General features: G+C 36.0%; 1 protein-coding gene across 1 annotated transcript in view; it reads left to right on the plus strand.

Annotated features, from left to right (window-relative positions):
- GABRB1 (gamma-aminobutyric acid type A receptor subunit beta1) overlaps positions 1–15,890 on the plus strand; it is a 416,562-nt gene that overhangs the window by 132,933 nt on the left and 267,739 nt on the right. Inside the window, exon 4 of the mRNA XM_003933650.4 lies at positions 14,890–15,110. Within this exon, the coding sequence (XP_003933699.1) occupies positions 14,890–15,110 (221 nt within the window). The remainder of the gene's footprint in view (positions 1–14,889; positions 15,111–15,890) is intronic.

The raw sequence follows: 15,890 nt of genomic DNA on the forward strand, positions 1-15,890 counted from the left end.
ATCTATTTAAAAATAAAAATAAAATACATTTTAAATATATAAGATAATATAGTCTAAAAGTGAGTCTTATTCATTATTTACATCTTGCCCTTTACCATTTATGTCTCTACTTCAAGCACTTTAAATTAACATCCAATATTTCCTTCCTTTATATTCTGTTCTTCCTTGAGTACTTACATTCTTTTCTTCATTTCCCATATCCACAGCAACCAATTTAAGTCCATTCTAGTTCCTTTCTTTTTTTTTCTTTCCTCCTTCTCTCAAACAACCTCATATTCCTCTGCCTCCATTCAGACTAGCAGCGTATTTCACCTCCACTGTAATTTTTAATTGTTTCTTAACTAGGATGTCTATCTTTGAATTTGCCTGATTCCAATTCATTTATTGATTCATTCAGCAAATAGTAACTTGGGCATCCATCAGACGGCAGGCCCTGTCCTCACCACTGAGGATGTAGCAAGAGAAATATGCCTTTGAAAAGCCCAGGATCTAGTGGAGGAATTAAAAGAGCACCCAGCTGATATCCATACAGAGCGATACAGGCCATGATGACAGCATACTAGGGGAGCAGGTAGGAACCGCCAAACCCAGACTTGCTGGCTCCTGCCATGGGGGAAGAGGGTGTAGTTCCATTTCCAACCTAAGGCCTGTCCAATGCAGGTTAGCCAGGCAAGGGCAAAGAGGCAATACAGGAGGAATGGGTGTTCCAAACCAAGAAGATTTTATAGCAAGACAAGAGGTATGTTGGAGGAACCGAGATAAGCCCAGGTAGATGGATAACAGAGTAAAAGAAACAGTCAAGAAGTGTGACTGCAGAGACAAGACAGAGACAGAGGAAGGTACTGTCTGACCTTAAATTTTTTTTTAATTTTTATTCTTATAACATTGAGGAGCTACAACAATTTAACCTTGGGAGCAACATGATCATATTTGCAATGTTTTAGAAGTTGAAATCTCGCTTTACCTGCCATATAACAAATGGATTAGGGAAGAGCAAGACTAGAAAGAGAAGGCTACTTAGGAGCTTATTGTAGTAAATCAGGTGAGAAGTGATAAAGACCAAACTAGTTAGTAGCAAGTATAGACAGAATAAAGAGAAATTTTAATGAAATAGAAATGCCAGAAGAGAAAAAGAGTCAAGAAAAACTCTTAGGTTCTGGTTTGGTCAAGGGAGTGTTTGATTGCACCATTCACTGAGAAAGGGGATGGAGATGGAGGACCAGATTGAAAAGTGGATGGGCATCATTCTATTTTGGGCCAGAGATAGTTCCTTTATTCAGCATTCGGTCAGCTTGGCGCTGGGTAATAGAAGTCAAGCACACCAGCCCCTTCTCTCCATGAGTTTATGCTCATCCTTTTCTCCTAGAGTCATCATGCACTCACAATTTAAATTAAGAGATCTTTAGCCTCTAAGCACTTAATGATATTTGCCTTTTATCTTACTGTCACTTACAAATAATATCTAGCAAGGAAAATATAGTTGCTACCATAACTAATGATTAATGAGGTTTTTACTCAGAAGTGGTAAAATACCTTGGCAGACATTTTAATGTGAAAGAATAATTATCAAAAGAAAATTGTTCCACACCCCGTACTCCTTAAGGATTATTGTAGAACAAAAATATTAGCTTTTCCTTGGCTAACATCTGAAGACTTGTACAGGGCAGTGATGAACGATTGATTGTATTTAGTGTCGACCACACACAGAGGACAGCATGGCAGCAGCATTCATCAGCATCGCTGGCTGATGAAGGAGAATTTATGGATAAAACATCAGAGAAAATTGGAAGACCACGAGATAACTGAATGTTAATGATTAATTGGCATCCATAAAAAAGCAAGGCAGAAGTCAGCCTTGGGCAAGAGATAAAAGCTATGTCCTATGAGTAAAACCTTTTGTGCTTGTGGTACAGCCTTAAACTATTATTTGTTATGTGATACAGTGGGAAGAAATCTGCCCATAGAGTCAGAAAGATCAGGGTTCAAATCACAGCTGTGATATTTTTGGTTATAATCACCTTGGGCGTCCCTTAAACTCACAGTCTCACCTATCAAAGAAAAATATTAACTCCAACTTTATGTGGTGGTGTTGTACTGTTACAAACAATATAGCATACAGAAATCACCTAGTAAAGGGCTGAACATATAGTTAAATGCTCAGAAATAGGCAGAAATTATTATTAAATATTTAGGGTCCAAAATTGATAACTTAGTCAAAGAGAATTAAAGTATGTATTAGGAACTGCATTGTTCTGTAACATATTTTAAGCTACTTGATTTTTCTTATTTATTAAATTATTGTTTTTAAAGTTTGTTAGGACTATTACATACAGTATTTCAATTGATCATCCCAACAGTCTTGTTAGTAGTGTTTCTGCTCATCACACAAATAAGGAAATTGAGTTTCAGACTGGTTGATAAATTTGCTCTATGATCACAGGACTAATAAGCAATGAGTCTTTAAATTAGATTCCAAGTCTTTCAATTTCTAATGCCACATGTCATTATTATCCTGAAAAATCTATTGATACCTCAGTTTGTTTTCCCAAGGCAGTGGTATGGAAGTTTCTTTCCTAGTTAGGTCTAGTCTGTAGCCTTAATTAGTTTAGATGTGTATATTTGATACACACCTTAGTTTTTCTCTCATGATTATAATCTCATAATCATCACTGTAGCTCTCAATGATGATTATGAAGCTACACGAGAGGAAAACTAAGATTAACCCAATTTTTGCTTTAGAGTTCTCAAATCATTTTTTCTTCACTCACAAAGACATTTCTAGAGTTTTCTTTTTCTTTTTTTTTTCTCATTACGAGGTATAAAGTTGCCAGAAATCGTTTTCTCCAGTAGTGTCTGCCAAGACACTTTCTAGCCAGACTCAGTCAAAGACCAACAGAAGTTTGAACAGATGCTCAGTGAGGTTGAGCCACTGGAGATGGCCAATATGGATATTTATGTAGCTCTTTGGTTCTGTAAACCTGACTTTAAGGCCTTACTTGATACTTTTTACACACTTGTGTTTAAATATTTAGAAAATGATGGTTCCAAATGATGAATCAGGCTATGGTTTTATTTTTATTTATGTTAGCAAATTATAATATTAAGCTCCAGAACATGGCATCACACAAAGAAACAAAATGTAATTTAGTACTAGTACCTATGCTTATACACACACACACACACACACACACACACACACACCTCTGCTTATTTCATATTGCCTATTTGTTGAGCATGACAAAAGCCAAGTTATATATAATGTGAACTAATTGAGAAAGGATATGAGAATACATATCTCTCTCTCTCTCTCTCTCTCTCTCTCTGTCACACACACACACACACACACACACACACACACACACACAGGGAGAGAGAGAGAGATGAAGAGATTTATTGCAGAATTGATTTAGTTGTAAAAAACCTAAAACAACTGCAATGAGCATTAATAGAATAATGATTTAATAATTAGCAGTATATTTATATCATACTATACTACGTAGCTATCAAGTAAAATGATTTATATTTTGACTCATTTAATTGTGAATTTCTGTGCTGTGTCATAAGAAATATATATATATATATATATATATATAGAGAGAGAGAGAGAGAGAGAGAGAGAGAGAGAAGAGAGGGAGAGAGAGAGTTATAAGCATGAGCAAAAATACCACCACATTATTAATTGGTTAGAGAAAGAAAGTAGGGGCTGGGCACTGTGGCTCAAGCCTGTAATCCCAGCACTTTGGGAGGCCGAGGTGGGTGGATCACGAGGTCAAGAGATCGAGACCATCCTGGTCAATATGGTGAAACCCCGTCTCTACCAAAAATACAAAAAATCAGCAGGGCATGGTGGCGCGTGCCTATAATCCCAGCTACTCAGGAGGCTGAGGGAGGAGAATTGCCTGAGCCCAGGAGGCGGAGGTTGCAGTGAGCCGAGATCGCGCCATTGCACTCCAGCCTGGGTAACGAGCGAAACTCCGTCTCAAAAAAAAAAAAAAAAAAAAAAAAAAAAAAAAAAAAAAAAGAAAGAAAGAAAGTAGGATGGAGGATGGAGGAAGAGAGGTGATAAGCAATAAACAGACAAAAATAAATAAATGATTAAACAAATAGCTATGAAAAAAAGTAACAATGCATGTGACTAAGAAGTCTTATATATAGAATAATCTTTTTTTTTTTTAAGTAGAGGAAGAGAGAAAACCACCAGAATGTTGATGGTGATTGTCTCTGAATAGTAAATTTTTAAAATACAAGGTAGTATACAGAAGACAGAGAAAGGGGCAAGAGAGTTAATGTGGTAAAGTTGACATTTGGGCATTATAATCAGGCTATTCATTCTATTTTAAGAGTTCCCAGGATCTCCCCAGAGACTATTACCATTAGTCTTTTTAGAATGATAATTTGATGGATAATTTGATTAAAATCATTCTTCCTGCTAGAACATCTGATATTAAGGTTTCCAAATGTGCCCAACAGAATCCTCACTTGAAAGGTAACTGAAAGCTCTAAGGGATATCAGGACTGCTTGATTTTTTAAAGGAATATTAATGAATCCTTTTCCACTCTATTTTTTTTCTTTTTTTTAATTGCATTTTAGGTTCTGGGGTACATGTGAAGAACATGCAAGATTGTTGCATAGGTACACACATGGCAGTGTGATTTGTTGCCTTCCTCCCCTTCACCTATATCTGGCGTTTCTCCTCATGCTCTCTCCCCCCCTCCCCAACCCCCTGTCCCTCCCCCATTTCCCCCCAACAGACCCCAGTGTGTAGTGCTCCCCTCCCTGTGTCCATGTGTTCTCATTGTTCAACACCTGCCTATGAGTGAGAACATGCGGTGTTTGATTTTCTGCTCTTGTGTCAGTTTGCTGAGAATGATGGTTTCCAGGTTCATCCATGTCCCTACAAAGGACATGAACTCATCGTTTTTGATGGCTGTATAATATTCCATGGTGTATATGTGCCACATTTTCCCTGTCCACTCCATTTTAAGTCTAGAATTCCTAAAACCTCTTTCTCCTCCAACAAAACAGTATAGACCTGGAATTCTTCCTGTAGACTTCTCCCTTTTAAGCTGTGTATTTATTGCAAAATCACAAATCACAAGAAAAGACTGTCTTCCAAGGATAGAAAATTATACAGGAATTTCTTTATTTCTTCTAATTAATGTGGATTTTTATAGAATCTTGATTTAATTCATATTCATGTATCCTTTCTCAATTTAGCTTGATGCATAACTAGCTTCGCTTTCTTGGGTTACTATGCATACCACATACTGGTTACCATTCTGGTACTGTAGTCATAGTCTACCTCAAAAGAGTCAGCCCAAACTACCACATTCTGAATATCCCATTAGATCTTCCATGCATCTGGTCTTATTTCTGCTCTTATTTAGATATTAAGAAAAATAGAAACACTATCCTATGAACCTCTGGAACTAAGGAACTTACAGAAAACCTATTGTGTCATATGCCATTACGTGATTTTTAAACTGTGACGTTTAGGAATCATTATCTTGATGAATTAATTATCAATTTGATACTTTTTTATTATTGATTAACTTGTAAATGAGCTTCAAAATTTTACTGAATAGAGATAAATTTTTAAAGCTTTAGTGTCAGTAGCCTTATACTATCAAACTGATGACAGTAGTGAGGTTTAGGAATCATTATTTTGATGAATTAATTATCAATTTGATACTTTTTTATTATTATTGATTAACTTGTAAATGAGCCTCAAAATTTTACTGAATAGAGATAAATTTTTAAAGCTTTAGTACCAGTAGCCTTATACTATCAAACTGATGACAGTAATTGCTGGAACTATCAATAAAATATCACTTTGGCCGGGCTCCGTGGCTCACACCTATAATTCCAGCATTTTGGGAGTCTGAGGCAAGCAGATCACCTGAGGTCAGGAGTTTGAGAACAGCCTGGCCAACTTGGTGAAACACCATCTCTACTAAAAATAAAAAATTAGCCAGGTGTGGTGGCACATGCCTGTAATCTCAGCTACTCGGGAGGCTAAAGCAGGAGAATTGCTTGAACCCGGGAGGCGGAGGTTGCAGTGAGCCGAGATTGCGCCATTGCACTCCAGCCCGGGCAACAGAGCAAGACTTTGTCTCAAAACAAACAAACAAAGAAACAAAAAATATCACTTTGATATATATCAAAATATATTTAGTAATATTTTATATAAAGTCACTACTAATTCATTTCTAAAGAGTAAATTTTTATCTTAATTTTACTTTTGTCATATGCTATTGTGATCTCCTGGAAATCTGTCAATTCTCTATGTTATCAGGAATTACAGACTCATTAATTTTGAGTTGTTAGAGAATGGAAGTTCTGGATTATTAGTTATTTTAGTTATGTGAAAAGTATACATTTATATTTTATAAGGATGACCAATTTTTCAGAAAATGTGAATGTAACAAGATGACAGCATTAACACTCTTACTACTGATATTGAGTGCCCCAAACACATGACACCACTTCATTCACATTCAACTGATGCATTTGATCATCTGCTATCCACTGTGCACTGTGCCACGGCCTTGAAAGATAAATTTTGCCTTTGGGGAACTCAGAATCTAGTGGGACTGAGAAATAATTTCAAAACAATAGGATAAGTGCTACAATCAAAGTAGAGAGTGTTGTGGGAGCTCAAAGGAGTGAGTGACTAATCCTGGAATCAAATTTCCCAGGGGCTCTATCCTCTTCTCACCTTATGCTCTCTCCATGGTGAGCTAATCCGTTCCCACGACTTCATCTATCACTCATGACTCACATAGCTGTGTTTCTCCCTGAACGCTTTCTTCCTATATTCTGACCCATAACTACTTACTTGGCACCTCTATGTGCATGCACCACTGACACCCACAACACAAACCCAACTGAAATGAGTTAGTCATCTTCAGCCCCCAGTCTTCAGTTCTTCTTATTGTAATCTGCCTACCTACTCAAGTCAGAAACCTGGTGGCCATCCATGATACCTCCTTCTTCCTAACCTCCCATATTAAAAGACCACAAAGTGCTGCCTTAAATAACTCACACAGTTTTCCTTTCTTTCACCTTTCTTTTAGTGGTGCATTAAGTCAACTCTGATTTATCTATTCTCCAGGCTAATGCAAGAGCTTATTAAACTGGTATCCTCCTACTCAATCATCTTGTATCCTTTATTAGGCAGATGCTGGTAAAGTGGAACCACCCTGAGTTCTCTGAGTGTTTGAAGTGACAGGAGCTTCATACAGTTGGTTACACAGGTGATGGAAGAACTAAGAAGCCTGCAGAGGACAGTGGAGAAGCCTGGAAATAAGCACTGCTAAGTCTCTCCCACTAGCTGATGAGTTCCTCGAGGCAGAGAATGTGTTCTAGTCGGGCTTTTCTTCTCAGCATGTGGCATAATACAGTTGTTTACATAGAGTAAACAGCCATTAAAAGTTGACAGAATGAATTAGTCATTCTAACAATTTAAAATATTTTTACTTGAAAGTTTCTAGAAAACTTTCCTACTTCAGGACCAACATTTCCCCATATCTTACCATGGAAACAAACAAAATTTATTTGAGCTTCTGATTATTTAGATTCTGAAATGTAACACATTTAGGCTGCCACTGTGTGAAATACAAAATTTATCATCTCTATTTGAAGAAATTGGATTCATCAGCAAAAAAGGTTTTTACATGTTTTTTTTTTAAAATGGATCTTCATAGTTTTAAGAGTAGATATTAGATTTAAAATGCTAAAATCCTGTGCTATATTAGTACAATCCCAGAGTTTCATATAGTGAGTTTCATGCAGTTCATTTTACTGGAATCCATACTCCAGTTGGCATGTCAATGTCATACGTTTCCACATGTATTAAAATGTGTTCCATGTGATTTTCTTAGATGATTCTCATTCAGTATAGCATCACAACTACATGATTCTGTTCAGTCACTGGGTTGATTAATTTCAAAATTGTTCAGAACACAACACAAGACTAACAAAAAGTCTGACTACACAGATGGGTAGACCCAATGGGGCTATTTAGGATAAAACAAAGGTAAAAGAAGATGATGTTCCCTGAGGCACATACTAGGCTACAGCTGGGAAAAATCAGTAATAAATAAGAACATGGGCTTTGGCAATAATGGTAATGAAGACTGCATGTATTTTAAAGGTATTATAACAAAACATGGCCAAGGAAGAAGCATGACACATATTAATAGTTAACATAACACTAGATGATGTCAAGATAAAAGATTAGAAATTAACAGAAAACCTGGAGGATATAATGATTAATTTCTGCTTCAGAATATAATTAATGTGACAGTGAAAAGCAAAACATTCATTTGGACAGAAGGTTCTATTACAAACAGGTGTTTTGTTGTTGATTGTAATTATGGTTTAGATTGGTTTATTTATCAGGCTGTTTTTCACTGATTGTCTTTGAGAGATACAAATTTTGTTTTTTTCTTATCCTATAGGTCATTTCTTGTTACCACCATATATACTAGTATATATAGATGACTTGTCTTAGTAATTTATTTTCATTATGTTTGATAGGAAATTGTTTTGTTGGCAAGTAAATATGTATTTCTTTTCTTCCTTGCTGTCTTGGTTAATAAGCAACACCCAAATCAAATATTTAAAAGTCGCTTAACATCTCCAGGTCTAAGATTTTTCAGCATACCTTCCTTTTTTAGTTTGGGAAGATGGGCTAGATGATTGTTTGAGGTTTCTTTGGCCTTTAATGTATGCAATTATTGATAATGAGATTCTGATATGTATGTTCATCAGCATCATTACTACAATGCTTTCTGGTTGGAGGAAATAAAGATGGGAGCAGATTAGCACAAGGAAAGTGCAATTTGGTGTATGGATACAAAGAGAGATCACAAGGAGCTAAAGCACTGAATGTACTCAGACCTCAGGAGAACTAGAAATTGAAATAGAAAGTCTTTATGAATCTGATTATTCACTCTCTAACAATAAACTCTATCTCTTATGGCTATTTTATGCATTTTCTCCATTTTCTTTCTTTCTTTACAGGCTAGCTTCTTCTTTTGACTTGCAGTCTCTCCTCTCTTATAACCTCATAATAGCAGTGCAGCCCTAATTCTAAGTCATAACCTTTGCACGTGGTCCCACAGCTCCTTCAGATTTGTCTATTAAGCAAATTCCAGAGAGAGGACTCTGACAGGTCCATCTCAACTTTTTTGAGCCAGGCATGTGTCTAGTGACTGCCTGTGAAGCAACTGTTCTTGAATCAGGCATCTACTCCTATTTCAAAGAAGGGAGAAGCGCAGCCTCATGTTATATAAAATGTTACCCTGTTCAAGCAGCAGAGATTACAGGCAGGCAGTCTCCATCACAGAAGAACTGTAGAAGTCATAGGCAGTGATGCATAGCTCTACTCTAGTAAGGCTTTCAGGGTGAGTAGCCCAAGTTTTACAAAGGGCAGATCTCAGAGCTCAGCTAAACTGGCATGAGTATTTTACAGGTAACAGAGGCTTGTACTTGGGACTCCTTGAATTTATATTAAAGTCCATGAAAGATAAATATAAATGTGAACAAGAGCTTTAGTTCTTTCCCCAAAAGATATACACACGTATTACAAAAATACATGTAATGTCTTTCTTGAGAATAGTGAGAAAAGAGGAATAGCTTGTAGGATCCTTTTGAGTGGATGCCCTATTACCAGATGTTAAAGTGATATCCTATTTCTTTCTTAACACAGTCTGAGACTCCAAGACATGCGCAGATTGTGGAAGCTGTGATCAAGGGACCCTCCCTTTTGTAGCTCACTGTGAATTCTTAGGTGTCATTCTAGTAAAATGCATACCTCAAAATATTTTAACATATTTGCCTACAGTGTATAGCTGTTTTTCCTATTTCAAATGCTGGATAATTAATGGATTTTAATAAAATGATTTCTTATGGGAAAACAGAAAATTACAAACCATCTTATGTCAGTATTCCCTAGCATAAAGTTTTGAGAGATACATTAAAATCTCCAGATAAGAATGTTAATATACATATTTTTCATGATAAACAATGGTAAACATTTTGAAATCTTTTACTCATACTAAAAAGATATATTTTCAGGTAAGGCAGGGTTTCTTGCAACTATTGACATTTTGAACCAGACAATTCTTTGTTGTAGGGGTCTGTGCTGTATATCATAGCAGATAAAGGAGTATCCCTGGCCTCTACCCACAGATGCTAGTAGAACACCACCACTAATCTCACAGGCGACAATCAAAAACTGTCTTCAGACACTGCTAAATGTACCTACCCTGGCGGGCAAAATCAGCCTGTACTTAAAAGAATAGATCTAGGAATAATGTTACCTTTATTCTCCAAAAGAATGACTTTTTAAAAACATAATTATTTTCTTATACCGTACCTTTAATCATCTCTAGATTTTAAGAAATACATTGTTTTGGGGCTGAACACAGTGGCTCACACCTGTAATCTCAGCACTTTGGGAGGCTGAGGCAGGTGGATCACCTGAGGTCAGGAGTTTGAAACCAGCCTGGTCAACCTGGTGAAAACCCATCTCTACTAAAACACAAAAATTAGCCAGGTATGGTGGTGAACACCTGTAGTCTCAGCTATTTGAGAGGCTGAGGCAGGAGAATTGCTTGGGAGGTTAAGGTTTCAATGAGCCGAGATCACACCACTGCACTCCAGCCTGGGTGACAGAATGAGACTCCGTCTTAAAAAATGAACATAAAATGTTTAAAGATGTTTTTTGGAGTTTCATTGAGCACTACTGATTTAGTATTGTCTATCTTGCCTTTCCTCAACGAATCAAATTCTGTCATGCCTGAATTAGCCTGACTAATTTTATTAGCAAGTTCATATCCATTAATCATGCTAACTTACCTCAGTGTCAAGGAATTCCCTATGGCCCATAGTTTCTAAATATGTCACACTTTCTTTCAAGAATAGCTTGCACACTTAAGAAAGCTGGTGGAACACTTGTAAACACACCTGGAAGAAAAATAATTTTAATGCTGTTCGCCAAAGAGCATTAATTTCTTTCTGAAAAATGTTCCATCTTCTCTGGAGTGCTTGCAATTTGGACTATGAAAAATTAATAGAAAACTTATTGTGTAGGAGAACAAAAATACAGCACTTAAAGGTTTTCTTTTCTATCTAAAAATAGTGTCCACCAAAACGAAATCATAGGCTTTATTATATTCAGATGTCACTGTTAACCTTTATATTAAGAGATGGATAAAAAATTATTTATATAATAAGTAGTTTCTCTGACTTGTAAATAATACTTTCATAGAAAAATTTTCCATATCACAAGGTTGCTGTGAGAAAAAAATATTATAATAGATATGAATGGGTTATGAGAACCATGAGCACAGAGCATGCCACAGGAAAAGGGAATTATTGTTATGCACGTGGTTTTACATAGATGGTAGAGAAATGAGATATTAGTGTATTTTAGGTCCTTCCATAATGTTCATCATTATCACCACTATTTTCTTCAAAAAGATTTTAGTAAGGTTATCAATATCATATGTCTGTATTTTTATATATCATAGAATCAGGATGCTCACCCTAGAAATGCAATAAAAGAAAAGGTGTGAAGGATACTTGCTTCACCTCACCTATTCCCAGATGTAATATACTAACATATAAACATTTTCACTGGATAACTTCTATTGCAAGTTGGATACATTATTGCCTGAGTTTATAACCATGATATAATTTTCATTCAATATTTATTGAAAACAGAATGAGTTGTATAGCAAAGATTTCAACACATGGCATATAGCTCTTTCTCTGCAGGAAAGAAAACGGTTTCCAAAGAGAAAAAGGGAAAAGTCCACATGCACACACACACACGAGTCTAAGCAGGGATTACCCTTATTTACGTGATTTTCTCCTTTCTGTTCTCCTCCTACCACATGGAGTAAGTAAATTATAATAAATGCTACATATTAATATAGTATTTATCAGTTAGTATTATTTTGCCATTTTTTAAAGTTGAAAAATTAAACTCGTCTTTATTTATTGTGTCCAACATGATGTTTTCAAATATGTATTCATTGTGGAATGGCTAAATACAGCGAATTAACCAACGCATTAGGTCATATACTTCTCTTTTGTGGTAAGATTTACTCTTATCAATTTTCAAGACAGTCCCTTATACTTTATGATCATATGTTTTTAATCATTATTGAAAAGAATTGTGGAGCAAAGATTTTTGCCACAAATTTAACTGTGAGGAATCCTGTGTGGCACTCATAAGCATCTGGATGCTAATGAGGAATCACTATGAGCTGAAACATGTATTCCACTGTTGATCATGGCAAAATTTACAATATGACTGTGGCTGATATTTAATTTTCCTATACCGTCTGAATTATAAACAAGAACCCAACACCAAGACTTCAAATTCATCACAGACAATTGTTTATTTTCATGGCCAACAGAGTCCATCTGCCCACAGATTCTTTTATAAACATCTCTTTAAAAATATAAATGCTTATGAAAGTGAGCATATACACTCCTAGTATTTGGAAGTGTAATACTGATTTGTACATAGCAATTAAAAATTTTGAAGATAATTTATTTACTTATCACGTTATGATTTCTAAAGTACTTTAACCTTAATTTTCTCAACTGATGCTCACAACAGGCCAGTAAAATGCTATTTTTTTTTTCATTTTGGAAATGAGGCAAGTCATGGCTCACTCTTGTAATCCCAGCACTTTGGGTGGCTGAGGCCAGAGGAGCAGTTGAGGCCAGGAATTCAAGACCAGCCAAAGCAATACAGAAAGACCCTGTCTAAAAAAAAAGAAAAAGAAAAAAATTAGCCAGCTGTGGTGGTATATACCTGTAGTCCCAACTACTTAAAAGGCTGAGAGACAGGAGGATTCTTTGAGCCCAGGAGTCTGAGGCTGCTGTGAGCTAGGATGGTGCCACTGCGCCCCAGCCAGAATGGCCAAGTGAAACCGTCGCTTAAAAAAAAAAAAGAGGCATCTTAGGAACAAGAGGTTATGTCAGTCTCTTATAATTAGGCTTACATGTGGTAGAGCTTAAAATCAAGCAGTTTTGCAGTCTAAGCCCAAACCTGCCCAATTCATATTCCTCCAAAAAGTCACAATGTTAAGAACTGGAAGAAGGTGCAAATGAGAATGGTAGTAACTGAGAAGAGAACTGTATGTAGCCTGGGGGTTATTTTTTTATATACATGAAGGTAAGGTTGAAGGAGGTTTTACATCTTTAAAGAGGATACTGTATGACTAATAGTAAAACGTGAATATCCTTGCCACTGAACAAGAAGCAATGTCTTTAAATTATTGCAAGGTGATTTCTGAGTAAATAGTATAATTGCTCTTCAATATGGTTAAAAGACCCTGGAATTAATTGTCCAGAATGAATATCATTTTATATTTTAAGACTTTTCAGAAATACATCAATATTCCTTTGGGAAGTCTATATGAAGTGCAGTTTTCCAGATGTCAGACATGATTCAAATTATTCTTTCTCCACAGTAGAATAGATTACAATGGTAGTACATGACATCGTGCAGGAGGTACACAGTGTGTTCTTACTAGTCACTAAGGCATTCACGAAGTCACTACGGCCATATGCATGCCTTAGAAAAAGTGAATTTTCTGTTTTTGTTATGTTGGGATTCATATCAAAGACTTTATGATTTTACAGCTGCCAATTTATTTTCCTTTTATGGGCAACTTTACTTTGTATTAACAGAGTTTTTAAAAATAAACAATAACTAAAGTACTATGATTATTATCACCATGTCTCTCCAGCAGCTCGAGCCATTTATACTGAGCCCAATCTTCCTGTCTCTAATTGCTAGGGGAAACCTAAGTAGAAAGAGAAAGTGCAGTGGGGTGTCCTCTGTAACACTTTGCACAAGATGAGGCAACAAACTTTCAAGATTAATCCCAACTCTTGAATTCAAACCACTTCATGGAATGAAACAGGAATGTATTAAGAGAGAAATATCAAATCGTGCCACCACTGAGATCAGTCTTCAGACCAAGTCAACGGCTCCATTTGTATGTGTCTCATAACTATTTTTCAGGACTCACCCATAGATAAGTTGTACTTCAAAGAAAAATCCAGATAAGGGCAAATTGATAACCTTTATGTGTCAAACAGAGCAGTATTTATTAAAAAATAATTTGTGGTTTGAAAAACACCCTTTCCTTTAAAGTGCATTCAGTTTCAGTTATTTATCAGGCATTCCTCTCCAGAACAGAATTCTAATATTCAGAGGTCAGTTTTCATGAACATAGATTCCTCTGCACAATTTCTCTTTATGACCTTCCCCATGACATTATTACCTTAACTTCAAACTTTAAAACTCAATTACAACTATTTGCTCTATATTGGTGGAAATGTTTATATATACATTCAAGTATAGTTCTAGTATTTTCATTATTTAGTTAGTTAGTTAGTTAATTAATTAATTCTTTTTTAGAGACAAGGTCTTACTCTGTCACCCAGGCTGGAATACAGTGTCATAATCCTAGCTCACTGCAGCTTCAGTATCCTGGGCTCAAGTGATCCTGCTAGATCAGCCGCTCAAGTAGCTGGAACTGCAGGCATGTGTCACCACACCCAACTAACTTTTACAAAATTATTTTTTGTAGAAATGGGGTCTTATTACATTGCATAGGCTGGTCTTGAACTCCTGGCTCAAAGGATTCTCCCTCCTTGGCCTCCCAAAGTGCTGGTATTACAGACATGATCCACTGTGCCAGACCCCTAGTACTTTAACCTATTGGTTACCTTATACCTGCAGGTGCAAATTTTAATATATTCAAATGTAATCTCTTACAGGACATTCCACCTGTTATCAAACCTTAGATGATAATAATAGTAAAACTCTTTTTTTTGGCTTTATTTCACAGGATTATACACTCACCATGTATTTCCAGCAGTCTTGGAAAGACAAAAGACTTTCTTATTCTGGAATCCCACTAAACCTCACCCTAGACAATAGGGTAGCTGACCAACTGTGGGTACCAGACACCTACTTTCTGAATGACAAGAAATCATTCGTGCATGGGGTCACAGTGAAAAATCGAATGATTCGACTGCATCCTGATGGAACAGTTCTCTATGGACTCCGGTAAATGGCTTTATGTTGCATGTTTCAATGTTGTTGTTTTTTTTTTTTTTTTCATTTTCAACTTTTGGAAGTGGGCAAAGGGGAGAGAAGCAAGAATATACAGATGTATATATAAAGGGGGTGTCATATGCTTATGGAGGTCTATTACTAACCCTCATATGGTTAAGGGTCTTTTACTAACCCTCATGTAGTTAAAGGCTTATTACACATTGTAGGCAACACATCAAAATTAGCTACCAGTTTTACCAAAGAAATATCAGAACTGTAACCCGTTATTACAGGATATGTAAAGTGGAGATTCTTTATTCTTTGGTGTTACCTTTTGTGATTCTTTTGAGAAACAGATGAAACCTATATATCCACAAACTCATATATGCCTCAAATTTTTCTGTTATTTCAGTGTTCATAAGCCCCTTGAAATCCTTCCATGTATCATGAACACTAAGCTGAAACTCCAGTTATAGGTCAAAATACGACAATTAATGTCTTTAAATTCACCAATGCCCCAAAACAATACATAGATGAAAAAAATTTATCTGTGAAGAAATTTGTAATCATGCCCTAGTGGTTGGTTATTTAGTTGATAGCTTTGGTCTTCATTTGCACGGTAAAATAACATCAGTTGGTCTTGGCAAAATGATCTTTGAAATTTTTCCACTCTTACTGTACCCCAAGAACTTTCAACTTCAGTTAAAATCTCTGAGCTAAAAGTCTTTGGGAGAAATGGTAAAATAAACTAACAGCTCCCTTGAGTCTATTGATAGTTACAGCAGAAAAACC

This window comes from Saimiri boliviensis, chromosome 3 (genome assembly GCF_048565385.1).
Source record: "Saimiri boliviensis isolate mSaiBol1 chromosome 3, mSaiBol1.pri, whole genome shotgun sequence".
Taxonomy (NCBI): Eukaryota; Metazoa; Chordata; class Mammalia; order Primates; family Cebidae; genus Saimiri; species Saimiri boliviensis.